Source organism: Endocarpon pusillum, assembly GCF_000464535.1.
Source record: "Endocarpon pusillum Z07020 unplaced genomic scaffold scaffold2751, whole genome shotgun sequence".
Classification (NCBI taxonomy): Eukaryota; Fungi; Ascomycota; class Eurotiomycetes; order Verrucariales; family Verrucariaceae; genus Endocarpon; species Endocarpon pusillum.
Genome location: NW_006916233.1, coordinates 199616 through 214933, shown reverse-complemented (window position 1 = coordinate 214933; position 15318 = coordinate 199616). Strand labels below are relative to the sequence as shown.

The window sequence follows — 15318 nt, the reverse complement described above, 5'->3', positions numbered from 1 at the left end:
TATACGGTGAGTGACACAGGGGATAGTCCGGTGGCTGAGAGGACGCAGTATCTCTTGAAGACTCCCAATAATTTTTTGGAATTTAACGGAAGAAGTACCATTCATTTCAACCGTCTCAGCCAATAGTTCAAAGGTACTCAGCTACTTAGATTGGGTTGACCCAAGCGTGTAAATCAAGAACATAGATTACATACTTTGCAAGAAGCTTCCACCGTCAATCTCCCACATACTAATTTCAATACCCACAGACCAAGCAAATCAGCACTTCGCTGGCAACGCTTGCGTTCCACTCGCCGTCTGGAACAACTGAACCTCGGCAGCTCTGCGTCTCGTCAAACCAGCCAAAGCACTCCCACCTGCCTTGTTCCACTTCGGCAACTCCTGTGCCGCAACCGTATTTGGGCTCTCTCCGTTGTTGAGGCGTGTTACGAGTGTTGAGCCACCCATATTTCCACAACCGACGTTGAACGTCCATGAGACAAGCGCCCCGTACTGGTTATCGCTGAGTTTGACGGAATCGGAGACCTTGTCCGCGAGACACTTCTCGTAGCTCTGCGGCCTAGTCAGCGGTTTCTATCCGGTGACAATGACCGTTGAAAGAAAGGACGAACGAGGGGAGAGAAGCTGAACTAAGGAAAAGGAAGGATTTGGAGGATTTGCGTACTTTCAAGTCTGTCTGCAGAAGCGCCGCGGCTTGCGCTTCGCTCAATGGGAATGGGTAGGGCACTTCTGAGCATCCATTCGTCTTGCATAGGTGCCCGTACCCGACTGTTGGTAGTCCGATAGGGTCGGGTGCCGGCGATTTGACGAAACCTTCGAATTCCTTAATCAGGGCTACGGTTGCGGCGTTCACGTCAGGGGGACCACAGCTGGCCCCTCCTGGGCTGGAAGAGGTGCAGCATTGTATGTTGGCGGCGCCGGGGCACAGGCTTTGTAGCGTTGTTAGTTGATTCGTGATGCAAAAGGTGAGGGTCCGTATTTACCCTGGTGTGCTGTGGTAGAATTTGTCAGACACGTCATATGAGCAACGCTTCTGATAGTCAATATAGGACGTACCTCGTGCCAGTGCACGTTGTACTTGGCTGGCAAAGCCCCGCGTTCCCGCCAGTGTTACAAGTGCCATATGTGCAGCACTGCAACGGAAAGTCAGCACCACTCTGCACGGCAGTATAATGTGACTTGCCTGGATGTCTACTGCGCCTGGACAGTGTCTGAATATCAAGCATGTCAGAACAAATCCGAATGAAACAACAAGGTTAGGTCTTAACACTATCCTTACCCTGCCTCGGACTTGCCACCTGCGCTTCTGCAGGCAGCAGTAGCCACGCATTCGCCCTTCTGACCACTGTTGATCGCGCAGGCTGTGGCTGCTCAGCAGCAACAATGGGCAAAGCAGTACATGCCAGAAACGCGATAACCGTGGAACTGTGCATGTTGATAGAATATGGTTGAATGAGAGCGAGTCAAGGAGAACTTTCAGCGTGACAAATTCAAAGCTAAGATGTGATCTTTAAAGAAGTTGATACCATGCGAAGTCGTCGTGTAGGTATATATACAGGATGTACGTAAAGCACATCTGCCTTACAAGAAGCGAGATCGGCAACGACATCATCATGCCCGCTGATTGTCGTATAATAGAGCATGATCAAAGTAATCTGGGCCCCTATGAGCTGCGTTGATCGCCAGGACCCAGGTAACCGTGAGTTGGTACGAAGGGTAAGCAGTGCAGGAAAGGAAGCAAGGCATAGCGCGCCGAAGCGAGACTAGCTTTGTTCATCCTCCAATGAAATTTGGGAGTTGGCTATAATGACGAGTAGCGCAGGAGGTTGTGAAATTGATGTTCAGGGGTGTGCACAATGGAACAAGAGTGCTGGTACCTTAATCAAAGCTAGCTTGCGGCTCTTCGTTTTTGGAAACCTCTAAGCGAGAGGGTGCCCCAAACATAGGCCAAAGCTCATTTTGCAAGTGGCTCAGTAGTCACAACCAGCATGGAAGTGGAAGGAAGGAACAACGCCATCATCAGTATTTCCCATTCAGCGGCGAAAACGGGTTGGAGTGAATATGGATGTTCGATTATGAGAGCCTAGTCTTACAGGGTGTCAGAATTCAACAATTCGAGGTGCAATTCTGGTTAATACTAATTAGTTAGTAGTCATCTGTTACGTAATCAATTCTGACACTACCTATTAATATATTCACAGGCCGGTAAATGGTGACTCGGTGAGCACTTACCGGTCACCTAACAACACTCGCCCTTTGTCCACCCACCTTTAGGCACTCCAGCGCCAACCTGAATGCAGAAATTGACGGTACCCCGCAACGCATTGTTGGAATTGCCGCCCATAACATTGATTCTAACAACCGAGTCGAATCATACCATTCACCAACCCGCCTGATTTAATCTGTCCTATTTTAGTTTACAATGCCACCAGTCCATGGTATCTCCCCATCATTTCATTCGTCATAGAAATCAGGCAACCAACTTCCATACTTTCTCTCAAGGGCGCAGAAATTTCAATTGGAATTTCAGGTGGTGAAGCCAAGCTTCGCACCCTTACAGAGTAACTAGGTGCAAAGGCGCCCCCCAGGAGACTACCAACTATAACCACCACGACTTTCCGCAGCCTGGCTCCCCATCAGTGCACTTACCGGCGGCGAGCCTGGCTCCGGGAAGTCCAGGTTATTATAATGGTAGTCTCCAGGGGGGCGCTAAGTCATTCTCCGGGGTCTCAGGGTGTGGGAACGCACAATGTGCATACACTATTTGTGTGTTAGCTTTGCACGCTCCGGCGTGGCCTAATCCTCTCGGAGACACATGAGCAGGTCGTCGTGTGAACTCACACAGTGCCTCTACATCCTCCTTGCTGTCCCAAATCTTAATGAACGTCACCTCGTTCGTGTTTTGACGATCAAGGTAGTACCACTCCTGGTCTTCGGAGTAGCTGATGCTTACAGTCTGGCCTCGGAGCTCATACTGCTTCATTGAAAATGTTTGTCGGATGAATGCAAGATGCTTTCAAGCTCCGGTAGTCCATGGTCGCCAGTGGCCATTCCCCAACAGGCCCTCGAAGAGGCCGCCAGACGTTGATGATTTGGGCCCGGCCTTGGAGAACCTCAGCCGCTTCATCTTCGAGATGTCGATATTACCCGACGGATCGCACCAACCGAAGACCTGTTGGGTCAGCTGGGGGTGAGCGTTCAAACCAGCTCCCATGAACTTCACTGATCGCAGTGCACCTGGTGCCAGATCAGTCAGGATAAAAGAATCGCAAATCTCCCACGCTCAGCAAGACTATACCAAGCTTGCAGGCTGCTCTTTCCCGATAGGGTTGTCCTTTGAGTTAAGTGAAACGTCTCTACGTCTGATGGTATGTTCGAAAATTACAACCTTATTAGCGCCCGTTTGTTTTTGATGAGCGCTTCAACCATCGGATAGCACTCTTTCGTCACCCGAGCTTTGTCGTGGGTGCGGAGCAAGGGCGGAGCAGGGGTTGCTGAAATTTTTCGGATCCTTGAAATGAAACCAATTTTGGCCGAAATTCACGGAAATTTATGATAGATTTCGAGATAGATTTCAGCTAGAGTCATTTAAATGCAGCTTCCCTTGGCCCCCAGCAATGCTGGAATGTAGCTTAAAGTGCTCTGTAATATTAATATGCTTAAGGCAGCGAATTTCGAGCGTTTTTGACATAAAAGAGAGCTATATTCGTCGAAGAAGCTGAGGGTGTTAAATTCAACAGCGAGGAGAATTCTCAGGTGGTATTCCAGTCACATGACCAGAATTGCCCGAATGAGGACTAGAGTCTTCTTGATAGCGACTAGCGTAGTGTTAGTGAAACAATAATTAGTTAGGCTCGCAACTTATCCTAGTTGAAAATTTGAAATTTTATAAAATTCCTTGTAAAACCGCGACGTCTAAGTAGTGCGCAGCAGCTCAAGAGTCGCCTCTGCAATATACACGTCATAGTATGCGAAGCCGTGCATGTCCATGCTGTATTCATATTTCCGTGGATGCGCATCTGTTATCATCACTGGTACTCGAGGTTGCTGGCACGCAGGAATTTCAGCCGATTACAGGATAAAGGTCAACACACAACCAACAATATCGTTCCTCGCGCTCTCCTTAACTCGCACATTGGCCTCCCCGAGATGCAGATCAAAAAGGACTGGCCTGCAATTGTGCTGCAACCCCAGCACTGGCAAACGCGCCCATAGACAGCGCGTTGGCCACAATCTTGCCCGATGCTGCACAGTCGCCTGCGGCAAAGACGCCCTGGACACTCGTCTCCCCAAATGGAGGGGTCGTCTGGATATCTCCCTGCGGCGTCAGCTTGAGCTTTAACTGCTGGGCACACGGCCCGTTGAGCTGCATCTTGGGCCGGTGCACGAGGAAGCCTTCGGTGGCCGGCGGGCTGCTGTCGTCGCGGAAGCAGATGGTCACGCTGCTACCCTGGTCGGTCTTGATCAGCTTTGCGATTGGGCGCGTGTCGGTGTGGATGTGGGCTTTTTCTTGCTCGTGCAGTCCGGCCTTGAGGGCATGAGCTAGGTCCTCGGCGCCGTTAGTGTAGAGCGTCACGGTGGAGGCTAGCCGTCTGGCGCTGCGGGCGAGATGGAGGGCTGGAGGAACAGCAGCCACGTCGTCGATGGCGAGGACGCCGGCTGAGGCGGCGCCACGGTCCTCATAGCCTTTGCAGAACAGGCAATGGTATCTGTGTCAAGCATGATGAGCAAGTTCCCCTCTTTTCTTTTTCTTTTTGCAATTGAGGATGCCACTGGGGGTAACTGTTACATACATGCCCTTGACCCAGCAGCTATCGTACCCTTCGATGTCTGGCATGATGTCCTTCACTCCCGATGCCAGGATGACTTTCCGGCCAGTCCAGGTCTGACCATCCGCGGTCAAAGCCTCAAAGCCTTGTTCGGTCTTCTGGATGCTTTCGACCGCCGAGTCATGGAACTTGACCGTATCGTACCGGGTCACCACCTCAGCGCGCGCGGCGTCACGGTACTCCTTTGGATCGCGGTGATCCCATGTGGGCAGGGTATGCATGTACGGCGATGACTGATTTCGGTAGACGCCGGAGTCGAAGACAATGACATTGTATAGAGCACGGGCGAGAGCCAAGGCAGAGCTTAAGCCCGCCGGGCCAGAGCCAATTATCAGAACGTCGCAGATCCTGTCGAAAGTCATGTTGCTCTGGTATGGGGTTCTGAGGCGGAACACGGCTGTAGAGCAGTTTGGTCCGTTCGTTCCCACGATAGAACAAGAGTGACTATCAACAGCTAAGGAGGCGGAATTTGTAGAAAGTGGTATAGACAACTAGCATCTCTTTGCTCATTCTTCTTTTGCTAGGGCAGACAAACAATGATTTGATCCTTTGGCAAGCGACAGCCTCGGGATATTTACGCAAGGGAAGGCTGACAAAGACTATGGCCTAACAATTCTACCAGAACATCGGCGACCGGATTGCAGAATTTAGACCAACAACGAAACCGACCCGGTCCTGCACCAACTGCCATTTGATGAACAGGGTAAGTCAATTGAGTATAGATAGCAAGCTGTTCTATCTAAATCAGTGCGCATAGAGCGTATTTATACGTACAGATGCTGCGTAGCGCGAAACGCGGATACCAAAAATACATGCGGAGTTCCGGGTAAGCGCATAACAAATATGTAACAAAACGCAGATGAAACGCATAGCAAAACAGGCCAAAATGCACTTATAAGGTTCAACATCCATTGGACCCATCACACTCCCCTTTCCTGGCACCACTTTTGCACCTCCTTTTCAAGCTTGGCCCGTTGCTTTCTCGCATTATCCATCATCTCTTGAAGTCTCTTGAACCCTTCGATTTTTCCTGAGAGGCTTCCTTCGTAGACATCGACCATTAGGTCCATCACCGCCAGAAGCTGATTAGGCAGCCATGTGACAATAGGACTTCCGCCAGTTGCGGTAGGATGTTTTGAGCGTTTGAGGATATACTCTCTTACAAATAGCCAATGTCTCCATCTGAAGCTTCGGACGTGATCCAGCAGTTGTAGGTAGAGGATAGCAGTGGTAGGATCAGCCCGACAGTAAGCTGCAACCTCAAGCTCTGCTGCTTTGCCGCTTACAAAACTCAAAAACTGTCTGTGTGGTAAAGGACGGTATGCTCGGAAGTCCTCGAGAATCGCAGTGAGTGGGTTGGCTGGCATTGGAATCTCTAGCAAATGGTCAAGCAACGGGATCATGCTGTCATTTGCACCTGATTCGCCTCGGAAGAATAGCGGTTTGTTGCCGTTGTGCCCGTCATACACCACACCACTGGGAAACATTGACTGGCTGGTGATCCCAAAGATGAATGTGCGATAGGCATTATAATCCCTGGGCAGCGAGTTGGACCACATCGTCTCCATGGAGGCCTCGATTTTCTCCATAGCGCCCAAGAGGATCTCGAAGCCTTGATTGACTCCATCTCGGTTGTTAAAAGAGGGTGTCCGGGTTGATTCTTCAATCATATCAAGTATGCGAGTGACACCTTGGATCAAGGCTGGAGAATGCTTGACCATGTCTACATGGGTCAGGACGAATCCTGCTTCGGAAGATCTTGGGTCCAAGCCTTGCTCAAACGCGCGTATGAGGCGCAAGTTCGAGTACCGAGAATGGCCGATGGCTGGATCATGATAGCAATAGTTGTAGAGAGCATATGCAGCGGCATAAGACATGAATGGAGGAATATCGATGCTGGGATCTACTTAGCTGGCGGCATAAGGGGGCTCAAGTGGGAACTCACAGCGTTGCCGTCTTGAGTAGAGGTCTAGCGATACATCTTGGCAGCACCTGCCTGCCAAGTCCATACCCTGTCTCCCGATTCGCGTTCCAGGCTTCCCAGCAAGGCTCTAGAAGGTAAGCCGAGGCAAGAAAAGCATAGTCTCGAAAGGTTGCTGTGATAAGTTCAAGGTCAGGTTTACCGTCCTGAACGGTAAGTTCATCAAGTGCGTCACTGAGATCTGGGAGGGCGCCAGCATCGATAGTGTTACCCAGTTGGAAGTTAGCAAGCAATCCTGGTGAGCCATCTTGTCGAACGATGGGTAATTTCTCGAGGAGGTTAGTAAGAGCTGCAAAACTGGAAGGAAGGTCCACTCGAGGAGGCCTCAAAGGAAGAAATCCTGTTGTCGTAGTAATGGTAAAGGGATCCAGAGATGATGGGAGACTTGCAGGATTGGAATGCAGATAAGGGAAGAGTGTAGATGTATCTGGCAATGGCTTCTCCTCACACGTCACGGACATCTTGCGACAATGATACAATGAATGCTTTCGAACAGAGAATTTATAAGTGACACATAGATGTGGTATAGCAATTGAGACTGACAGGGCATGCACAAAACTCCATATAAGACGACAGTAAGAGCAAAAACCGCGTGTATATAGACAGAGGCCGGAATGAATCCGGCCTTCCCCTCCATCATTACGAAACGGATAAGAAATCGTTGGAGCAGGAAGAAACGGATCATGGTCACATGCACCGTCCTCGTAACATGTAGAGGTTGATGAAATGGTCTTAAATCAGTTGTGAAGGTTAGTGTTGACTCTGGTAGCACGTCTGAATTGGCGCTTGACTGCTTCAGGCGATTTTCTCTTCATTATAACGAAACATGCAATTGGCAAGGAAAGAAGCAACTCGCGGCTAAGAGCCAGACAATGGGCCATTGTGGTTAACTGATCCCACTCCGAGTTACAAACATTACCCACAGAGCCGTTCCGTCACAGCCAAAGGGGCGGATCGATTGGCAAGGAAGATAAGCTCACGAGGTTTGGCGAATGACTAAAAGGCCGGAATAATGCCCGGCCTCGTCATGCTGGAGGTTCTCCAGCAAGAAGCAGATAGCCAGGAATGACATATTTCCACGGCGTGAGTCCGTTTGCAGTTGAAAAATACGCAGCAAGGCGGATATTACTGTTGAGGTTGGTTTATAACAAATTCAACGAGGTGAAATAGTAATGTTGAAGACAACCTAGGAGCTGCATCATCGATCTTCCACTTCCACATCCACAGCCAATCACGATAGTTGAATCCATTGGCCGGAAAAGCAGAAGGGAAAAGTGACTTCCAAGCGGCTTCCATCGGTGCTGCTAAAATCCATGTTCCCGGCTAGAAGCGGTCTTATCATGCCCCTCTCTCTGTGGCCGGCCGACTTGACATCTGGGCCCCTCTTGTTATCTACCACTTCCGTTATCTGCCAGGGTGTGAGGATGGGGACGTTTCTGATGCAACTTTCTTTGTTCGATTGGGTGGAAATTAGTCATCCAGCATGGAGACTGATGTCTATCTACAAAACGGTCTTATTCGACCTGATATAGGATACAGATCTCAGATTACCAGCCGCTGTAAGCTCTACTCAGACAAGGCGTTCCAATGACAGCCCGTTGGAAAGCAAACATGAACATGACCACTGTTCTCCAGCCTGTACGACTGTTCTTTGTGCATAAATCTGCTGCTCCCTTTCCCTCGATTCCTGCGTTTGTTCGGTGGCAAATATCGCCAATACTTTATAACTGCCAGCAACAGGCTCGTTGTGCCCATTCTAGAAGAAATGTCTCGTACACTGCAGCAGAGGTCGAGGAGATTGAGAAGCTTGCGTCCTTCCGAGCACCAAATATGCCCAGGCGTGCCTCTCCATTATCCATCCTTCCTCTTTCCAACCTAATCCGATCCTACCTGATTACAGCTGTGTCCTCGTCTCCCCTGCTGCTTCGTACATCGCTGGGAGCCCTCAAGTTCCTTGCCCACAGCAAATCGCCAATTTTGAATCCTGATCGAAACCCAATCCTGCATTTCCTGCTCAAAAGAACGATATATGCCCAGTTTTGTGGTGGAGAAACGGCCGATGAAGTCGATCAAACAATAAACAAGCTAAAGCGCATGGGATACACAGGAATTCTGCTTGGCTATGCTCGGGAGGTGTGCCTAGACGGAAATGAGGCCCAGAACATGAAATGCACAGGGAGCCGAGAGGACTTAAACGCCAATACGATCTTAAGCTGGGCAAGAGGCACCATTTCCACAGTCAAATTGGCCCAACCGGGCGACTTTGTGGCCATCAAATTCACAGGTGCTGGGACGCAGGCCTTGCAACATCTGGTCGAAGTGAAGCCACCGCCACCGCTGCTGGCAAAGAGTATCACCGAGATTTGTGATCTGGCGATGACGAGGAATGTGAGACTGCTCTTCGATGCGGAACAAGATGCCGTGCAAGCAGGCATAGATGCCTGGACAATCTCCTATATGAAGCAGTACAACCGCAAGGAAAAAGCGCTGGTGTATGGCACCTACCAGGCGTATAAGAAGTCCACTCCTGGAGTACTCGCCAATCATCTGGCATTGGCCCACAAGAATACCTTTGTACTTGGCGTCAAGTTAGTTCGAGGAGCTTATCTTGGAAGCGATCCTCGACATCTTTTCTGGGACACGATCGAGGAGACCCACAAGGCATATGACGGCATCGCTGAGAGCTTGATGCGTCGCACCTACAATGACGTCTTGAAACCAACATCTTCTGGCACGAAAACATTTCCTTCCATCAATGTTGTCTTGGCAGGCCACAACAAGGATAGTATTGCGAAGGCACAGGAGATCCGCAATTCTCAAGCCTGTTCGAACGAACCGCGGGTCAGTTTAGTTTATGCTCAACTGATGGGCATGGCTGAGAATATCAGTTGTGGTCTCATTGTGGCTGGTCAGCTTGCTAAAGAAGAGGGCAGAGGGAGTATGTTCGACATTCCAAAGGCATATCAGTATCTTGTATGGGGAACAGTGGGCGAATGTAGCCAGTACCTTGTCAGACGTGCTGAGGAGAACAAAGACGCGCTTTCAAGGACTAAGGAAGGCAGAAAAGCTTTGGGAAAAGAATTGCTGAGACGGTTGGGGATTTCGGCAGAATAGATGCAACGAGACCGTCTTACGTTTCGGTTGCTACCACTGCTGTCAACGTTTAAGCTGGCTTGAAAGATGTATGGTAGGAATGAAAGTCAACACTGGATATAACTGGGTATGACTGGATATGACTGAAATCAAAACACAGAACTCGAAACATGGGACATGGAAGACTGCTGCAACAATAATAGATGCAACCGAAACTCAATGAAATCAAACTTAGCTGAGGGTGCTCGCATCTGGTGGTGTGCTGCTGCAGCTTCCCTTTCTTCACCCAACGTGAAACAGATGCCTGGTCGACTACCAATTTCTTTGGACACCCTGAGTCACATCCATCTTATTGTCTCTGAAGTGTTTCCTAGTCAAAGAAACGTGTTTCTCGTGCTGCTAATCTGTCTAGGAAAACACTTTTGTTGTTTCTTCAAAATGACCTCTTACGCATCTTCAGCAAGCTCACCTTCAAGTCTCCAAAATCTCAGCCCTGAGCACAACGGCTACGTGCAAGGAGGCAGTCACTTTGATTCTCTGACCCGTCAGTACTCATATTCTGACCGTGCATCTTGGGAGGTGAGATTCGACAAGCGCAGACAGTACCAGCGACGCAGTTGCATCTCATCTTGTATCCGCAGTCAAGTTACACAAGAGGTGACACTGCTGACCTACCTGAGCCAATAAATAGGAGACCTCCGACCTGGCCATGGCGCAACAGGACGTCAGTGTTGTCATGGGCGAAGCCCTTTTCCACCTTGAGCGAATCACAGAGCATGTCAGATATCATCCTGATCTTTCAACTCTTCCTTGGTGGCTGATAATGGTTAGCTTCGCGAAAAGGGCTCCAACAGTGCAGCGAATGAAATTGCAAAGAATACAATCTCCATCCTCAATATCTTTAACGACGCAATAGCTGACTGGGACATCGAAAAATTTCTGATGAAGGCTGTTCCGGTATGTTCAGATGGCTGGCAGGAAAAAGGGGCTTGTCTGACATGATCAAGGCAATCACAGCAAACGCTTCAGTAGCTGGGGGAGAAAGCGCAGCGGTGAGGAAGAGTGTAGACGCGATCAGCGAACACGTCAAGAAGATGAAATCTGGCACTTGGGCTTCAGTAGCAGCGACTGCAACTTATGAAGGCAACTGCATCGTCAAGTTTCGACCCACGGACGGAATCACACGAACCGTGACAGAGGACTTGACTATCCCCGTCAGACCACAAGATGCACGCGTCATTTGGATCAAGCCTTGGAATTTGGAGAAGAAGTCCCTAAGCGATATCACCGAGAAGATAGACCAAGGTCCTCTGTTTTCTATTGCGCATTCACAACCAGACAATGCTGTCTGTGTCATCTTCCAGCACGCTTACCATGCCCGAGCTTTCCTGGAGGCCAATATACGGTATTCAAGAATATACGGCCAAAGTTTGTTTGGCCCTGGCTGTGAAGTTCTCGAAGGGCAAGCATATCCTGCGACTGAGGATATTAGGCGCATGGATACGAGAAATGAAAGACGCCGCCTAACCTTTGCCCGCGGCCGATTGTTCACCAACGGCATGACGGAGGCTCGTTTTAAGAATGACATCTTTAGTATGGTTGGCGAAGGTAATGTGGAGCTTGTATGGCTCTTTAATACTGGCAATGGTACCATCAACTCTTCCTCTTCTTGTCATGAAGGGAATTTGGTGACTGACGTGATCTAGCGACTGTCGTCTTCTCTGCCACAGTCATAGCCCGAACCGTGAGAGAAGACTTTTTGAGGCGGGCCGCATATCCAGGCCCGTATCAGGATGTCATGGTGTCCTTTTCGCATGATCCCTGTGAGCGGCCCCTCAACCTTATCACCCAGATGCCAGGTTCTCGAAACGCTGTTGAAGCAAAGCCACACAGTGGAATGTCCAACCGCGAGTCGAATGGGAATTCTATTGCCAGCAGCGCGTTCGGTAGGCCCATCACAGCCTCACCGAGTCGAGGTCAGTGTCGAGCTGTGGACGCCGAAGGGTGGCAGAAGGTTGGAAGACGCAAGTAGAGAAAGGCCTTGCTCGGCTTCAGTGTAGCGTTTCGTGGGATACAGCCAGCTATCATGAGCACGAGAGGTAGATTCGGGTAGGACAAAGCCTGCATGACCGATCCGATGCGATCCGACGTTACGCAGGGCTTGAAGATGAGTCAAGGCACTTGGCATGTTCGATAAATTGCTAGAGCTGTGAACGGCTTCAAAATCATTGCAGATAGCTCGATGAGCTCAGAAGAAGGGATTCCAGCGGCCATGGGAAGCTTCTCCAAATGTCACTTGCCCGTGGTTATGGTGCAGCACCAAACCTGAAACTTGAACCCAAGTTCGCAGTATGGCTTGGCAGTCGATCTTGCACTTCTTGAACTCAGATTGCTTAGCCCAGGAAAAACTTGCATCCTGCACCGTTATGTGTCACAGTCCTGTGTCACAGGTCTTTAATCCTTCTTTATTGTTACTTTTTATACGACCTATTCTATTGCTTCTCCCCCTCTTCCTGGTGGTGGCGATGACCGCCACCATCTAACCGTTGTTGGTCTAGAGACTCGTGTCTTTTGGGGCGGACGATGGACTACGATGGACTATGTGTGCATTCCAAGAGCTTTAGCTCTCACCCCTACCTCCTGGTAGTATGTAACAGCTCTCCCACTCTTTCCATCTTCTCTCCTCTTTTTCACAAGGCAACGACAACACATAGGTAGCATTTCACCTTCTTGCCGTCGGGGTGATCACGTTCGTTTTAGTCCCTTTCTACTCTTTTCTTTGTTTGCGTACTCTCGCTGCCACATTAGTTACATATCTTAATCCCTCACGACTTTGCCCCCCTGCCCGATCCAACTGTAACACGACAGATTCGTTGCGCATTTAGCTATCCCCACCTTCCCACATCCACATTTCAATTCAGCCTAAGCACTGTTTCCGCAATCAAATGATGGGTCTTTTAATCAGCTCGGCATTACTTCTGGCAGTTACCGCAAATTGGGTTTTGGCCCAGGAACAGCAGCAGATCAGATGTGGGGAGGGCGCTCTCTGCCCGGAGGACTTACCCTGCTGTTCTCGTGAGTGATTTCAACTTCATAGCGATCACTTTGGATTGCATCTGACTTGCTACCAGAATATGGCCAGTGTGGTGTGGGAGCATATTGTCTGGGAGGGTGCGATCCCAAATATTCGAACTCTCTAGAATCCTGCGTGCCTGCTCCGATCTGTGAAAGCAAAGACTACTCATTTGCGGAACTTGATGGAGTAGTATCCAACACCAGGTATCTGGGAGACGCAAGCAAGGCGGACTGGGTTTCTAGCGGTGCTCCGCTGCCTTACGATGGAAAACTTCTTTTGACCATGGCAGAAGGGTCGGTAGGGACACTTCTTGCGAGCACACATTACCTATGGTATGGAAAGGTCTCTGCCAAACTCACGACGAGCGGCGGTAAAGGTGTTGTGACTGCCTTTATTCTCCTCTCAGATGTCAAGGACGAAATCGATTTCGAATTTGTTGGTACCGAGCTGGAAACAGCCCAATCCAACTTCTACTCTCAGGGGGTGACTAATTGTGAGTATACGGATTCTATTTCCATGATATGGATGCTGACAATCATTATCCAGATAACAATGGCGAGAAACACGCTGGCCTTGCGAATACTCTTACTACAGAGCACGAGTACGAAATTGATTGGACGCCAGACCAGATCACGTGGTCAATCGATGGCAAAGAGGTCCGAACCCAACAGAAGTCAGACACATGGAACGCAACATCGAATCGCTACGACTACCCTCAAACACCAGCCCGAGTCCAACTGTCGCTCTGGCCTGCCGGTCTGCCTACCAACGGTGAAGGTACGATCAGTTGGGGCGGCGGTCTTGTCGATTGGAGCAGCGAGTACGTAACCAATGGATACTATTTTGCCGCCTTTTCCGAAGTCAAGATGCAGTGCTACAACCCACCCCCTGGCGCAAACGTCCAGGGTAGTGTTTCCTATACCTACGATGATGTGGCTGCCACAAACGACACCGTGATTACTGGCAACAAACCCACGGTGCTCAAGTCATTGCTCGGAACCGGTACCAACATGACTGCGGATTACCCATCCGCAGCAGCAAGTGCATCCGCTTCTGCCCAGACAAGCGAGCTTGCGACAGTTCCCGGGTTGACAGGAGCGGGCCCTGGCACGAACGGCCAACGTGGAGATAACCAATCTGGCGGAAGCTCTTCGGAGTCTGGCTCTGGTGATGGCAGCAACACTGATAGCTCCAGCTCGGCCGCCACCGGTTTCGTCCAAGGGGGTGGCTCTAACGGAAGCGGTAACGGGGCTGCAGTGCAACGACCGGAAATAATCCTCCAGGGTTCGTTGTTTGCAGTGGCCATGGCAGTTATCGGCCTCTTGGCCGTGTGAATGCACATACGTTCCCTTGTATGCGAGTCCTTGCATGGTGTTATAGGTGTTGTTACCGGGACTGTTGGTGGCACCGTTCCTTCGGAGTGGTCTGATCTTACACTGATCCTGAATACGGCTATAATATAAAGATCACAATTTGATTGAAGATCTAATAACTAAAGGTCGGTGTGGTGCTCACCGTTGTGGAATAGGTGTAGTTGTGGCCAACCAACAGCTACTCAAGAACAGTTCTGCAGCCGCTTTTTGTGTCCGTTTTGCATTGCTACACTTCATCCGCGTTCAAGCTTCTTTTAGCTCTCGATCGACTTCTGATATCACAAGCCCACCACGTCTGCAGTCGACCTACTTACCATGATACGTTGGAAGGTAGGAACGTCTAGGTCTTTGCATACCACTGAGCAACTGAGGACCCCTTTTCCATGGGTAGTTCCCTCCTTCCAAGTCACTGCGCTTAACTCCTTCTTTATCGGAAGAGCTTCTCTAGTGGAATATCTTGCGTTGTATACATGTCGTCGTATACTATAACGATCTAATTGCCTGGGATCATAATACATGAAAGATCGGCCCTTCTCTGCTGTCAGAGGTTTGATTGCACTTTCTTCTACGCACAATCCTTTGCTGGTACGGACCAACTCCCCGCGAATCATCAGTCTTTCAACCTCCCCTTCTCACCTAGCTACTAGATCCTTCCAGCACCGCGGAGCAAATGTGCCGCGTCATCTATCCTTTATGGGCCTGTGGGCACGCCTTCTCTGAGTCGGAGCGCAGCAGATGGGGCCCACCTGTCCACACCATCCTATGCGAACGAGCGTGGGAGCAATACCACACTGTGATGAATCGAATTGGCAGGTGGGGTTTCCAATGCGGATACTATCAGCTCGCGCCAAGCCCTTGTGGCAGCTGTGAAAGAAGTCAGGAACTTCTAACGAGAAGGTGGTGCCTGCTATGCACCGCAGAAAGAGACACGCCAACTTCGCAGGGCATCAGTGGCTTGACTTCGTG

The 15318-nt window shown here is 50.0% G+C and overlaps 6 protein-coding genes across 6 annotated transcripts; 3 read left to right on the top strand and 3 right to left on the bottom strand.

Moving 5' to 3' along the window:
• Positions 1–258: 258 nt before the first annotated feature.
• On the bottom strand, positions 259–1433 carry EPUS_02955 (uncharacterized protein; the record flags this gene model as incomplete). Its single annotated transcript, XM_007804042.1, has 5 exons — positions 259–552; positions 665–929; positions 984–1133; positions 1196–1211; positions 1280–1433. The coding sequence occupies 5 exons, from the start codon at positions 1431–1433 to the stop codon at positions 259–261; spliced, it is 879 nt and encodes a 292-aa protein (XP_007802233.1).
• Positions 1434–4156: 2723 nt separating this feature from the next.
• Positions 4157–5191, bottom strand: EPUS_02954 (uncharacterized protein; the record flags this gene model as incomplete). The annotated part of the gene is made up of 2 exons (XM_007804041.1): positions 4157–4709; positions 4794–5191. The coding sequence occupies 2 exons, from the start codon at positions 5189–5191 to the stop codon at positions 4157–4159; spliced, it is 951 nt and encodes a 316-aa protein (XP_007802232.1).
• Positions 5192–5749: 558 nt separating this feature from the next.
• On the bottom strand, positions 5750–7271 carry EPUS_02953 (uncharacterized protein; the record flags this gene model as incomplete). Its single annotated transcript, XM_007804040.1, has 2 exons — positions 5750–6725; positions 6775–7271. 2 exons carry the CDS (start codon positions 7269–7271, stop codon positions 5750–5752), a joined length of 1473 nt encoding a protein of 490 aa, XP_007802231.1.
• Positions 7272–8427: 1156 nt separating this feature from the next.
• EPUS_02952 (uncharacterized protein) lies at positions 8428–9924 on the top strand (the record flags this gene model as incomplete). Its single annotated transcript, XM_007804039.1, has 1 exon — positions 8428–9924. One exon carries the CDS (start codon positions 8428–8430, stop codon positions 9922–9924), a length of 1497 nt encoding a protein of 498 aa, XP_007802230.1.
• A 417-nt stretch (positions 9925–10341) lies between these two features.
• On the top strand, positions 10342–11935 carry EPUS_02951 (uncharacterized protein; the record flags this gene model as incomplete). The annotated part of the gene is made up of 5 exons (XM_007804038.1): positions 10342–10482; positions 10595–10681; positions 10735–10860; positions 10911–11550; positions 11610–11935. 5 exons carry the CDS (start codon positions 10342–10344, stop codon positions 11933–11935), a joined length of 1320 nt encoding a protein of 439 aa, XP_007802229.1.
• Positions 11936–12848: 913 nt separating this feature from the next.
• On the top strand, positions 12849–14313 carry EPUS_02950 (glycosidase crf2; the record flags this gene model as incomplete). Its single annotated transcript, XM_007804037.1, has 3 exons — positions 12849–12978; positions 13035–13472; positions 13526–14313. The coding sequence occupies 3 exons, from the start codon at positions 12849–12851 to the stop codon at positions 14311–14313; spliced, it is 1356 nt and encodes a 451-aa protein (XP_007802228.1).
• Positions 14314–15318: the final 1005 nt, after the last annotated feature.